This window comes from Malurus melanocephalus, unplaced genomic scaffold (assembly GCF_030028575.1).
Source record: "Malurus melanocephalus ecotype Western Australia unplaced genomic scaffold, MMel_1.1 scaffold_37, whole genome shotgun sequence".
Classification (NCBI taxonomy): Eukaryota; Metazoa; Chordata; class Aves; order Passeriformes; family Maluridae; genus Malurus; species Malurus melanocephalus.
The window spans coordinates 3,277,177-3,291,713 of NW_026623269.1; the positions used below are offsets into that span (position 1 = coordinate 3,277,177).

The 14,537-nt window shown below is 41.8% G+C and overlaps 1 protein-coding gene across 1 annotated transcript in view; it reads left to right on the forward strand.

The window, feature by feature from the left end:
• Positions 1 to 671: 671 nt before the first annotated feature.
• Positions 672 to 14,537, forward strand: part of CDC14A (cell division cycle 14A) — a 48,469-nt gene continuing 34,603 nt past the window's right edge. The window contains exons 1-3 of the mRNA XM_057364304.1: positions 672 to 1,091; positions 1,547 to 1,637; positions 11,739 to 11,814. Of these exons, the coding sequence (XP_057220287.1) occupies positions 986 to 1,091; positions 1,547 to 1,637; positions 11,739 to 11,814 (273 nt within the window). The 5' untranslated portion in view covers positions 672 to 985. The remainder of the gene's footprint in view (positions 1,092 to 1,546; positions 1,638 to 11,738; positions 11,815 to 14,537) is intronic.

Sequence of the window (14,537 nt, forward strand, 5' to 3'; positions counted from 1 at the left end):
TGCCCTGTTTGGCACTTACCAATTCTTTCTAAAAGGGAGAGGCGGAAGAACGCGCCCACAGCTCGAACCGGCGCGTTAGGAGAGTTCCGTGTCCCACCCGTGCCCAGCTGTTCGCAGGCGGCTCCCCGGGCTGCGCTCCCCCGAGCCGGCGGCGCCGCGCGGCCCACGGAGCCCCACGCCTGAGGGACGGCCGACACCGCCCGGGCGGGAAGCGGCCGCTGCAGGGGGCCGGGGGCGGGGCGAGCCCCGGGAACGCCGCCCGCTCATTGGCTGCAGGCGTAGGAGGTCGACCTCTGATTGGTCAGCCCGCTTGTCTGTCACGATAAATGGTGTCCCAGGTAGAGCAACGGGCGCTCCGCCGGTTCCCCCGTGCCTGAGGCGGCCCCGCCACTTCGTCCGCCCCCGTCCAGAACCCGCCCGCGCTGCTGAGGCACCGCTCCGCCTCAGCCCGCTCCGAGCTGTACACCACACCCGGCCCTGTCCCCGTGGGACACTGCCACGGGCCGGCCCCGGGCGGGGAAAAGCTGCACCAGCGCAGCGGGGCGCGGCGGCGCTGCCCAGGCAGGCGGGGCGGAGGGCGGGGCCGTGCCGGTCGCAGGGCCGCTGCCTGCCAGAGCAGGGGCGCTGCCGGGACGGGGTTGGGGGGGGTGGGAACGCGGGGGGCCGGTCACTCGCAGCGTCAGTCCTGGGCCGGGCGACACAAAGGCTCCGTAACGCGGTTGCCAGAGCGCCGCCGGTCGCCTGGTAACCGCCCGCTGCTGCTTTATCCGGGGGCGTCTCCTGGCTGGGGGCGGGGTGGAGCTGGAGTCCTTGCGGGCGCTTGCCCGCCGTGTCCCGGGGCTTGTTCTCGGCTGCGCTCCCGCTCCTATGCGGGCTGCGGCCGCCGCGCTCGCAGCATCGTGGGCCCCGGCGGGCGGCCCCTCCGGGCAGTGGGTTGCGTCTCTGCGAGCGCGCCCCGGCCCCGCCGGCGCTGCCCGGGAGCGCCATGAGCTCGGAGCCGCCCCGCACCTCGCTGTTCCGCGCCCTCTTTAAGATGGAGCCGGCGGCGCCTGCCTCCGAAGTGCTGGGGGGAGCCTCGGAGTTCGTGAAAGGTGAGAGAGGGGCGGGAGCCGCCCCGKCCCCTGCCCGCGGGGTCCCGGAACCTCTCCCACAGAGGAAACCCGCTGGCTTCTTTACCGCCCTTCCCGCCCCTCTGCCTCGGCTTTGCGCCCTTTTCCCCGGCGAGTTTCGCGGGCTGCCCGCCTTGGCTGCCGCGAGCACCCTCCGGCACTGCCTTCCCCGCTCTCTTGGGCGAGCCGCGGGGCCGGCACCTGTTGCTGCGCGCTGCTGTGCTGGGCCGGGGCCGCTGCCGAGGGGGSCCTGGCAGCGCGGGGGGCCCGGCAGGGGCAGGGCCCGCGGGCGGAGCGCTCCGGGCGCTCCCGCCGCCGCTCACGCAGCAGAAAAACGAGCGGCGGAGCCTCTTCCGCTCCGCGGTGACAGGGTATGCCCCGGGGCGGTGGCCGACTGCCTTCGCTGTCCGACGCTGTTCCCCTAATCTGTCTTCCAGATCGGCTGTACTTCGCTACTTTACGAAATAAACCGAAAAGTACCGTAAATACCCACTACTTCTGTACCGATGAGGAACTGGTCTATGAAAAGTAAGTGGTGTGGTTTGCATATTCAAARTGATTACCTGAGAGTCTCCCCAACACACTTTGGTATATAGAGTATTTTTGCTCCATTAAGTTACTTGTATATGATATGAGCATGAAGTTAGTCTGAGTGTATTTATTTATGAGCTGAAACTTCTTTAATAAGATGACTTAAAAAAGAACCTTGAAAACAACTGCAATGCCAGTTGAATGGCTTAACTTGTGGTTGAGGTAGAAGGATACCTGAGCCTTATAAGATTTGTTTAAAACATGGAGGTCTCTTAGGACTAATTGCACTTTAATGAAGGGTGTTTTAATTAGAAGACTTAGGTTGTATGAATAGATAAAACAGTAGTTTGTTTTATATTTCCTGTATTTTTTTTGTACGGAGAGTATGAAGTGTTCAAAATCATAACAAAGTAGTGTTTAAATGTGCTTTTGAAGAGCGTCTGCAACTTTTTTTATAACTGGTTTTATTTAGAGGGTTTTGAGAATAGGACTTCCTGATGGCTTTAGTGTCTTTAGAACAGCAGAAAAAGTATTTTCTGGGAAGTAAAGAGTTCATGTGTTTGCAAGACACYGACTGCACATAGAAGGTAAAAAGTAAGACTGATCGTAGTTGTGAATATTATTAAAGGGAATAAAATACATTGAAYGAATAATGTAATCACTTTATGCTGTGGCTGAAAAGTTGGTGCTCTGCATTGTGTCCAGATCAAGTGTTTCATGTGTGGTGATGTATCTGTCTGCTTGACATGGGTTTTGCTGCAGCAGAAGTGAAACAAAAAATGTTCCTATTTTAAGTATAACTTGCTTTCCATATGGTTTGAAGCAGTTGTGAGCATCAACCATTCTTCTCTCCTTTCTCTAGGGACTTCATCCTGTGAAAATGTAAACTAGTATTCCTTGGTTTTTAGCTTACTTTCTATGCACAGCCTGTAGTTTCAGGGTATCTTTTCTGCATGTTTTTGAGTCAGTCTTAAGCTGTGTGTTTTCTACTGGAGTTCCCAGTGGTTCATTCTGAAAGTTGACATTTATAATGGGCTACTTGGGTTGGAAGTAAGCTCTTTAATGGTCATTAAGGAATTTTGATTGGAAGGGATCTTGGGACTAGTCTAAGGCAAGGTTGACCTAATATTGAAAGCAGAATTCAATTGGGGAAGACCCTGAACAGTTTGTGTTGTAGGAAAGTGTTCTACTTTCCTGAAGAAAGGAAACTTTCCAGCCTTCTCTATTATGTTTTAATTCTTAATGTGCTCTTAGGAAGTGTGAAGTAATCTTACATGGCATTTATCTTGTGGGTACGAGGGGGGAGCAGTTCTGTACTGTTACAGATGACTGACCTAACTGAGGCCTGTAACTGAGGTATTTTGTGTGAGGACAGTGTCATGTTTGAAAAATAAAAGTACTGAGAAATTTGGGGGGAGTGAAGGGGAAGTAGTTTTCTTTAACATGTAAAGGAAATTCTGTCAGTATATTCCTTAACCCAGTGTTAACTACATATGAGGGTGTAACCTGATTACCAGACATAATAACCSGGTAATGGAAGGAGGCAAAATTTCCTTTATCTTCTAGGGCACATCTAAATACTTTGATAACATAACTCCTGGTGTATGTTCTGAATTGATGGTTCCTAGTCTATTTGACCCATTTTAAAGTTGTGTTKTATTTGATACCATAATGATACTCTCATTTTTGTGCTCATAAAATGCTAAAATGTGGTACGAGGTAGAAAATAAGTGGCAGTCACCAGGTGGCATGTAGGAATTGAGTAATAACCTTTTACATATCATTGCTAAACTTTCCCCTGGTATTTTTATTGCAGCACCAGTCTATGCAATTTGGTAGTMAACCCATGCCTGATTTTTTTGTTTTTTGACCTCTCATATCCAAGGAAGTTTATATGATCWCGGGGAAGTAAAAGCAGGTGTCAGTAGGGTTACCATTTTATGTATCTTTTTAATATATTTCTRAATTTGGAAAGCTAGAGGCAAATTGAGGAATTGAATGGAAGACTCCGTTCTTGGGGAGGTACTAATTTTACTATACCTTCCCTTATAATTGCTTCTCAACAAGCTTGACGTAAGTCTGTTATGTTTCTCAGACTGTGCAGAAAGTGGGAGACATGACATTAGGGCTTGTTTGTAAGTAGTAGTAGAGTGTAACTTTAGTACACCAGATCATATGGTCTCCTCGCTTTCTCAAAAATACAGCCTTCTTTCTGAGAAAGTGATTAGAAGTATTTGTTGTGTGATAGCAAAATAAATATTTGGAAGTAGGTTTTGAAGTGGTGTAGCTCAGAACAGTGGTTTCCAGATTCTTCATGGAAATGGCCTACCTGGGTGTTTCTTGTGGTCAGAATTCTATGGTCACTTTYGGTTTTTAATCAAGTGCGTTATTCAGAGTTCAAAGGAGGAGGATAGGAGATGTCTACCCAGGGATTAAATCCTCAGCACCTGTGAGGTATGTAAGTAATTACATTAATACAATTGTTTATTGGTTCAACTTTGCTTAGGTGCTTTATGTAGTGAGAAGATGAGATAGTTCATTGTGTGTGGAAGTAAACTGCTTTTCTTTGCATTCTTACTCTGTTTAAACTGCTTTTCTTTGGGCTCTTATTCTGTTASCTTGTTACAGAATTTTATTTAGCTGACTTTACAGAGGTGTCAGTTTGCTTCAGTGAAGCAGTATCTGATCTGAAAACCTCATGAATATGTAGGTTTGGAGTTGTCTGATTACAGAGAGCCTGTTACTGGATCACATAGTACTTAAAAACTCACTGCTTTGCTTCCCTTTTTTTCCTGCACTGTTGTGGAGACATAAGGAAGCAATTTAGTATGTTAGCATTGTRTCCCATTTATTAAACAAAACCGCTCTAGTGCTAGATCTGATGGTTTTGGAAGTTTGGCATTGACTTATTCTCATAGCTTGTCATATGATTTATCACTAAATTACWCATGAAGTGTGGTTATGTAATCTTGAGCACTTTAGCCTTCAGTTCTCACTTGAAATTTTCAACTGTTCTAATGACTTCATAACACTCTAACTTAAACATTCCCATTTTTAAAAGATAATAAAGATGTTCTTAAAAYTGTTTAAGCCTATCTCAAACGCTAGTTGACTAGGAACTTGCTGCTAGAGCTGTCACTGTTTCAGCTGAATGTGCTGCAATTTAACCTTGAACCTGTTATGGCAGGGAAATGGTATGCAAATGCCTCAGTTAAGAGAATGAGAAACCCGAATGGAGTGATACAATTCTGAAATCTCTTCTTTGATAGTTCTGTTTCCGTGAGATTTTCTCAGTCTTTCTGAAACTCCAAGGTTCTTCCTGAGAAAAGCAGTAGTGCAGACTATAAGAGAGTAGCTTTTCAGGTAGTGTAGTACAGGTAACTGTTACTTCAGAAAAATGCAGTTAATGAGAAATAATTCATCTTGATGAAGATTTTCATTTGGCAAATAGACAAACCTTGCCTTGGCAAGACCTCAGTTAATGAGTTAGGCACTAGTAAGAAGCTTTTTATCATCTAAGAATAGCGTCTTTCACGTTTCACCTTCCAGTAAACAGATCTGGATTGACAATACTACACTTAACTGGTTAACATGGCTTTCAATAGTTTTATCAAAGCAGCTTTTATTGTCCTTTTTCTGAATAGTTTTATTTAACAAAAACAATTWAAAAAACCCAATTTAAATAATGTTTTAATGTCAATTGCTGATGAACTATAATGGCAGCCTTCGTAAATCGTAACGGTTTTATTCAGTCATTTGTTCTGATTTTGGATCTCTTAGCTTTTGCAGATCTGATGTCTGACATTGTGTAAGCCACTGTGGAAGTAGTTAATATGATATTCTCTATATATCACGCTTTACACTGAAACTGATTGTACATTTCACAGCAGTCTTCATGACAGCTACTTCAGTTATGGAGCAATAAAATGCAACTCTCAAATGCTTAGCTACARCAATATTCAGTGAGTACTATTTCTTCCACTGTATATGTATATRCAAAGAAGTAGTTTATCTTTTCTGTGAGAAGAGTAAGGGTTAACTTACCTGGTTTTGCTTTGGTTAAGTGCTACTTTTCTGTGGCTTTCCAGTAACAGTACTTACATAGGAAACCTGAACTTCTCCATCTTTCTGTGGCTTAAATTATTTGAAAGGAAAAAGAAAACTTGAACTTAGCCTTGTTACAGCAATCRGAGCTGTCACTTCACACAGAAAACAGGGAGTTCCTTGTTCACATCAGTAATTTTGAAGACTTGACTCTGACTATTGGATAACCAAGATAACTTAGTAAGATGAAGTCCAAATTAAAAAAAAAAAGGAAATTTCCCAACTTAATTTTATGCTTATACATTTCTTTTCCATATCTGTCTTTGCTTTTTCATAAGTAAAAGATAAAAGCATTTGCCAGTAGTATGGAGGAGTTTCTTCTTTTGTTTGCAGTAAAAGGCTAAATAAAGRATAAAACATCAGCTTTCTAAGCTCCAATTTTACATTGGGTGGGAATGTAGCTTGGCTAGGAAACCCTTTACATGCATTTTGACCTCTGTTAAAATGTCTTTTTTTTCCAAAGAGACTAGGCTTCTGACATGACCTGAAGGTTCTTCTACAGGGAAGCTTTTTATGGGAGAACCTCTCCCTCTCCATTGATAATTTGTTTTTGATTGGAGCATTGGATTAAAAAAACATATATCTGGAATAACTGTTTAATTATCAATAATTTAGATTTATGTGTTGTTGGATTTTGAAGAATCCTTGAGGAGGATTTGGAATTTCCAAGAGAAAATAGACTTAATACCTGGGTTTTTTTGTGTAATTTAGGTCCTCTGCATTATTCCTGCCTTCAGATATTTCCAGGGTTCTGTTTGCTGCATCATCTTTTGTCTGTTCAGAAGCATGCAATCCCTAAGCAGTATTAWGCATTAGGGATTTTGTCTCGGCCCAGTTAAGAAAGCTCCTAACAATTCACGTGTTACTGGAATCAGTGGAGTAGAGCAGGAAGGCAGTGCCCACCTTTTTTTCACGTGCTTGAGAAGTGGGGAGGAAAAATAGTCCAGGAAACTGGAGCTGGAGAAAGAAGCCTGAATAGGTAAGATTTCCCAATGAGCAGTTAGGTTTTAATCAATGTGTGGACTGATCTTGATGCTCATCCAGAGACTTTGTTGCACGTGAGATGTGAACACATGCTTATGATTTGAGCAAGTAGCTGTAATAGCCAGTTGGCCCCTTGTGCAACCACCTGGGTCTTGTACTGTTTAATGGCCAGACTCAGAGCAGATGCCACAAGGCCCTTAGAATGCAGTAACCTCAATGATCCTGCCTAGGAAGGAGGGAGGGAAGAGCACGAGAAGAATGAATACAGAATGAATGAAACAGTCTCATTGCTTAATTTTTCTAGGAAGCTGGATATTTTTAAATTATGAAAAATTAGCAAAGTTGCAGATAAGAATCTCTATTTCTGTTATTCTGCCAGGTTCTCGGGCTTTATTTTTGACTTGAGTAATTGCAAGCTTGAGAGGCTCCTGTTTWGGCAGAAAAATGGCTTTATATGATTGCAGGCCTTCAAGAAGGCAAACTTTGTACTTTAAAACTTGTGCACCAGTTGTGGGATATGTACTCCAGAAAATGATTGCAGTTACTGAATGATGCCTCTGTTTTCAAGTTACTAAACCAATGACTGAGTAAGGTGGCAAGCAAAAAAAAGTCATGCCCTGATGGGAAGTGAAAGGCAGTATACGACTACTGCTGGTGTATTCATCTGTGGGGGAAAAGTATCAGGCATCTGTATAAAGTAATGTATTTTATCTTTGAAAGATGTATCTTGGATTGACTGATGGTATCACACATTGACTGATGTTAGTATGGACTTTACAAATTAGGAAGATGGACAGTCATCAACTGTATGAAATTTAACAAGGGCAAGTGCCAGATTCTGCACCTGGGATGGGGCAACCCTGGATGTACAGACCAGGAATGAGAGGCTGAAAAGCAGTGCCTTGGAAAGGGATCTGGGGGTCCTGGTCAGTGCCAAGTTGAACATGAGCCAGCGGTGCCCTGGCAGCCAGGAGGGACATCCCTGTCCTGGGGGGCATCAGGCACWGCATGGCCAGCAGGGCAGGGGAGGGGGTTGTCCCGCTCTGCTCTCCACTTGGGCAGCCTCATCTCAAGTGCTAGGGGTGGTTTTGGGTGCCACAATATAAAAAAGACATTGAGCTGTGAGAGTGTCCAAAGGAGGACCATGAGGATGATGAGAGGTCTGGAGGGAAAGCCATCTGAGGAGCAGCTGAGGTTGCTTGGTCTGTTCATCCTGGAGGAGACTGAGAAGAGACCTCGCTGTAGTCTTCAACACCCTCATGAGGGGAAGTGAAAGAGCAGGTACTGATCTCTTCAGTCTTGTGACCCGTGAGAGTACTTGAGGTACTGGTATGAAGCTGAGTCAGGGGAGGTTTTAAGTTGGATGTCAGGAAAAGGCTCTTCAGCCAGTTCAATGCTGAGCATTGGAACCTGCTCTGCAGAGAACTGGTCATAGCACCAAGTCTGACAGAGTTCAAGAAGTGTTTGGACACTGCTCTCAGGCACGTGGTGTGATTCTTGTGTCCTGTGCAGGGTCAGGAGTTGAACTTSATCGTCACGAGTCCCTTCCAACTYAGCATAATCTACAATTCTTGTGGAGTTTATCAATTCAGTTAAAAATCTGCTAGTCTRTCATWTTCTTCCATTAAATGGCACCATCTAATMATTCAAGATGAGAAATTGTTTATCTCCAGCACAAGAGTCAGAGATATTCAAATGGTTAGTAGAAAGTGGCGTTTGCATTAAGGAGTGCTGGTTCAGTCTTRAACTGATTCGTGGCACCTTCATGTGGCATCTCGTGGAACTGCAATTGGAAACGATTGTTACTAAGGAGTGTGGGCTGCCTTTTGTTTACCATCAAGTTTCCTGGAAGAATTTACAGTAAYTGCTTACATGACAGAGTAGACCAATGGGCTGGCCTTTCTAGGGGSATGACCATTCCTATGATACAGTACAGTAAATGTCTCAGACATTTCACTGCAATAAATTATAGATAGGAAGAAATGGTTGTAGGAGTCTATTCTGAGAAGAGTACAAATACCAGAAACTTAGGCTACTGCTTCCAAGTGGCATCATGATGGTATTTCTGAATTAGAGTATTTAAATGTTCATCTGTTWTATTCTGGGGTTTTGCTACTTAGTTTGAGAAGTGTAAGGATAGCAAGTCTCCATGGGATGAGGGGGAAGAATAATTTAAGGTATCATCTAGGTACTTGATTAAAACAAAATASAATTAAATGTTAATTAATACCATACCTGCTTTCTGTTCCTCTGGTTTCCACCTCCGTTGTAAATGACTGTCTCYCTTAACTGGCTTAAGCTTCAGAGGCATTACAATTTCTTACTGTATTTAAATGGCTTTGTTAAAACATCTAGATGTAAAAGTGAAGGAAGTAGGATAATATTGGATGAGTTATCAGTGACTGTCATATAATAAGATTTGACTTTTCTTATGTTCTTTATTCAGATGGTGACTTGGTGTGTAATTTCATTCCCATTCCCTATACAYTCCCTATTTCCCATGTTCCACTTACATTTACTTAAAATTTTGGTCTTAAGACAAAAATCCTTTCAGTGAGTCAAGATCGAGTGCCACTAATTGAAGTATAAAAATGGCCTTTTATAGAGAAAGTAATGAGGGTGCGTAAGATTAAATCTTTCTGCTTAAACATGTCAGAAAYCTGTTTAGGTCTAGGGATGTAAATTGAAGAAAGATTTTGTAGATCAGAGTTCATTGATTTCAGTACAGAGCCTTATATTCTTTTAGAGAGCTCTTTTGATTTGAAGGCTTGTAAAGCACTTGTTTCACTTAGCCCCATTAAAGAAAGGATAATTACTCCAATTTAGAGGTATTAAGTGGAGAAAGATAATGTTACACTCATAATTTTTAACTTTCTGCCTCATGTATTAGCCACAATGTTTTATCAGCCAAGTCATTAGCTGGTTTATCCTGCCTATAGGGTGTTAGGGACATAACTTGGGAATTGCCAGTGTTTTGCATATGGGTAGTAGTGTTGATGCAGCAATGACCAAAAGTGCCTTTCCTTTGATTGCATTTGGATTCTGGGAAATGTCTTGTTTCTGCAGCACAGACAAACAGTGGTAGTACCAGAGTCTTAAACAGAGATATTTCTACCCCCATTCCACCCTGTTAAGAGAAGCACAKGATTTCTTAATGGTAATAAGTGATGGAGAAATAGTCAAAGATTGTGACATCTTGGTGGCTGAGASAAGCTGAATAGCTTCATTTTGTAGAAATACAATTACTTTCTGTATAGACTCGAATGTATTTTATCCTTATACCCACCAAAATGGTATTATATTATATACCCACCAGTATTTTGTTTTATTTAAATTACAAAAATGGTAATTTGTTTTGTGAATCAATTTGTAAATTCATTTTCATGTACATTTCCTACACCACTGTTTAAATTTAATCATGTGGAAAAGTAGAAGTGGATATATGACTTCATATTGATGTACTTCTAGCAAATGAGTAGTAATAAAAAYTTATCCTAAAGCATGTCTGTAGTTCTTAAKTTCTTAGGTGAGCTGTGTGTTGAGKTATATCTTTCAGATACTTTGCTCACAATGTYTTTTTAAAGTAGTTTGTATTATAATAACTATCACATTGCATGTTTTTCCACAGTACTTCAAAATGTGTTTCAAAAAAAAATAAAATGATAAGTTTCATTCTTCTATCATATATTTCATATATTTAAGTGAAAGAATGCTCTAAAATTGATGGAGTAAGATGGGGTGGAGGTTTTAGGTTTAGAGGTTAGTGCAGCTTTAGGGGAGGAGATATTAGGAAGCCTAGCAGTCTATACAACCTTTCTAGAAGCTGCATTCACTCTGTTGTTGTTAGAGCTCCAGTTTTAACTTAGAATATTTTTTTACTTTATTTATTATATTTATTTATTTATTTTTTTACTTTATCTCTATGAGAAACTGTATGGAAGGTTTTGTTTTAAAAATTATAACTATTTACCATATCAGGCAGACTTACCCAAGAGAAGATGAGGAATTCTGAAATTAGGCCCTGTTTTACTGCCACTGCAGTTTTCTCTTGACTTAGTTAACTTATGTCTGTCCTGCAAATTAAGTTCTAGGGGTTGGTAGCTTGGTCTTTTACCCAGCTGATTAGGTTCTGTAATTACATTATAATTTATTGTGCTGAAGTGAATCTTAACCAACACTTGTGTTACTTGATATTGTAAATTAGATGATACTGAAAGAGCACTGGTGTGACAGGAAAGCTATTCGTTTTAAAGAGTATCAAACTAATACAATTGTCTCTTTTTGCACTGGTCTTGGTTTTCTTGTCCAAGAGAACGTGGGGAGGAGGATATTAATAAAATTACAAGCATTAAAAAGATAAAACACCTAATTCGTTGTGTCTGCTCTGAACAGCAGAATGTGTGAAGCCAGGAGGCACCTCTGCAGATCTGTAATGCAACCCCTGAGCTCAAAGCAAGGTTGACTAGAGCATGTTGCTCAGATCCTTGTACAACTTGGGTGTGACTTCATGACCCCTCTGTCCAACTGCTTCCCTGTGTTTGACTGCCCTCAAAGTGGAAGTTTTCTTCTTATGTTTAACTAATTAGTTTTCCTGAAAAATAAACCCTTTGCCATTGGGAAGAAAGAATAGGTGGCAGCTCTTATCAAGCTATCGTGTAATTTCAGTTTGCTCCTTCAAAGACTAGATCATGTCTTTAAATTCTTCACTCTGTAGTTTTGACCAAAACCAGACTAGATATCATGGGATGAAAAAAAAACAAAAACGTAGTTCATATGTGTATATAATGGGAAAGGTAGTTACTGGAATATATTAAACTGAAGCTATAAATGAGTTTAAATTAATTGTTACTATTGTCCTTTTAAATTGATCAATAAAGGACTTATCTGTTGTTCCCTATGTATTGGCTATTCAGTATCCTTGATTTCCAGCTTTAATTATTAACAATGTGCATGKTGAAATGTGCTTAGCTCTTTTGTGTAAATGACACTGGGTTTTGTTTGTTTCCACAGTTTCTATGGAGATTTTGGACCTTTAAATTTGGCAATGTTATACAGATACTGCTGTAAACTAAATAAGAAATTAAAGGTAAGCCTTGTTTAAAAACAATGTTTTCACGTTTTTGTATTTTCAAATTGAAATAAAATTAGCCAGTTTGAAGGCTAATTGTTAGTCTTTATAGTTAATTGTTAATCATTATAGAGATGGTTACTGCTAAGCTTTAAGGATATTCTTTGTTTTGAGTTCTTTTGCCTCTGAAGAGTGAAAGAAATAATTATGCCCTCATTTTGGCTTAGGGGATGAGGTAGGTGACTGAAGGCTGTGTTGATCCTTTTGCATAACCATTACACTTTCAAGACAATAGTAACAAAAGCCACTGTGTCATGTATGTTGTGTCATGGTTTTGCAGCTAATGAAGTGTTCATACTGGTCTGAATAACTGCAAAAACAGGTACTCMAAAAAAGAGCAAAACATGAAAAGAGCTGAAATCACACTCTTTAAACGAAAGTATCATTCAGTGGGAAAGGGGGCAGAGTGAGGAACAGAAGGCCTTGGTGCTATGAGAGCTCTGCTTGGCTGCAGGGTGTGGCTTTGTTAGCAACACAGCTCTGGTCACCAGTGTAAACCACAGCATCACACCGGCTGCTGTGGCTGAACCCAGCTCCAWCCAGCCAAACACTCTGAACATATGCACGGCTGCAGACCTAACCTTCTCCAAGTACCTGTGGAAATGTGATTCGTAGCATGWATAGAAAATCTGTCTACTGCAAGAAATGAAACAGATGTTTTAATTCCAAAATGCTAATTAATATAGCTTATGGGGAAATGGTGAGGAAACCTTTCATTAAATATTACAGATCTAAAATATTAGAGCTGTTACTGACAGAAGGGGAAAATGGGACAGCAGATGTGATTACTTTGAACACTGTTAAGAGGTTTTATCAAAATCACCTTTATCAAAACTGACATCATGCCTAGGGGCCAAATGAAATCCTTAGTTAAGTTGATTCAGGCCATCTTCTACTTTCAGGGGCATGCTGTATTCCATGTATTTTTAAGAAGAGGCTCTGCTAATTGAGGGGTGTGTAGAGTTGCTACAAAATTCTTGAWAAAAATAAAAGTGCTTCTAGTGAAAATTTACATTGTTTCTTACTATTAAAAGGATATTTATAAAGAGAAAAARTTATACTCTACTGGGTTTCATTTTGAATGCCTGTGCTTATATTGGGAAAACATTGGATTTGCCATTTGATAACACCAGACACCTTATAGATACATTATCATCTTGTTTTGCTGTGCCACTGTCCCATTCAAACATATGTCCAATGATTCTCACTCAGTAGGAGCCTATTTGTTTTACCTTAATTTTGCCATTTGTGATGTTATATTTGCATTATAAAAAACTGGAGAAAGCTTGCTCAGTGGAGCAGTTACTCCAGAGAAGAACCAATAATAAACACTATTTTAACTTTCCTGTGCCCATGAGAACTAGAGAGATCAGTTCTAGATTCATAGTGYCATCAGTTTGGGTCCTTAATAGAGTCTCATATATTACTGTACGCCTTCAGTCCTGAGCCTAGGCACCGAGAGTTTCACCCAGAAGATAAGTATACAACCAATAAATATCTCAGGGKTTTTTTTTGTAATGGTTCAGTATTAAACAGGAATGTCTCTGCAGTCTTTAGTTTTGTTGTGAAACCATCATCTTGTTCATTGAAGCTAGTTGTCAGAAGTGGTTTGTAAGCATGATAATGGATGTTACAATGGCAAAAATAAGGGAGCTAAATTGGAACTGAACTATTAACCCTAATATTTGCATGGTTGGTTTACCAAACTGTGATGTCATTTTAATATAACTTCTCTGTTTTTTGAAAAGAGGGAATGTGCTTGACACTGCTGGGTGAAGGGTACAGCTGGCCAGGACCAGGACAGAGAAGTCCCCACTGGGAGGAAGTGCTGTTTGYGGCTGCTGGCTTCCATAGGCTAATTCCAAATAGGTTAATTTAAACTGCTAGTGCATAAGAGAGAAGGGCAACCTGATAGTGCAACCACTTGAAAGCAGTACCTGGAATCAAACAGCTAAACCTTGGAATGCTGCCAGAGTGGTATAGAAACCTGCATATGAATAGATTCCAGTCTGGCTGATTGGCACTACCCCTGGGGTAGGCCAGTACTGCTAATGTAAGCTTTGTTCTGATAGTTAAAATATGTGCCATGCTGTCCTAATTTAGATACCATCTGCAGTGGGTAAGTAGTGTAAGACTGAGTCCCAGGGCTGCAGCTGCCTGTGCATGTGCATTTCCATGCCTCAGAGTAATGCATCTGCAGGCTACTGCTGCTCATCTCCCTAGGCGAGAATTAGAGTTGCCATTCCTACACCTCATCTTCTCATGTCTGTCCTTCACACCTATCCCCAAGAAGAGTTCTGGGGCCTGAACTGGTGTGCTCACAAGTTCATGACCTGTGACTTACCTGCCCTGCAGCAGGTATGGTAACTGCCCTGCAGCAAAAGTATGGTAACTCCCCTGTGGCACCAGGACATGTGTAAGCAGCCTGAGTTGAGTGTTTCAGAGATGGGAAGCGCAGATTGGACTAAGGCCAGACTGAGAGTCCTGTTGGGAAACTGCTGCTTGCATGCCCTTGCTTTAAGGATGCCCTGTGACCAGCATCRGGAGTTGTTTGATCATAGGAAGTAAAAGGCACTGCATGTTATCATGGGATGGTTGCTATTGCCATACTGCAACACCTTTGGTACCCTGAAGCAATCATAGTGCTTAAACACAGATGATTCAGTACACTTGATTGGGTA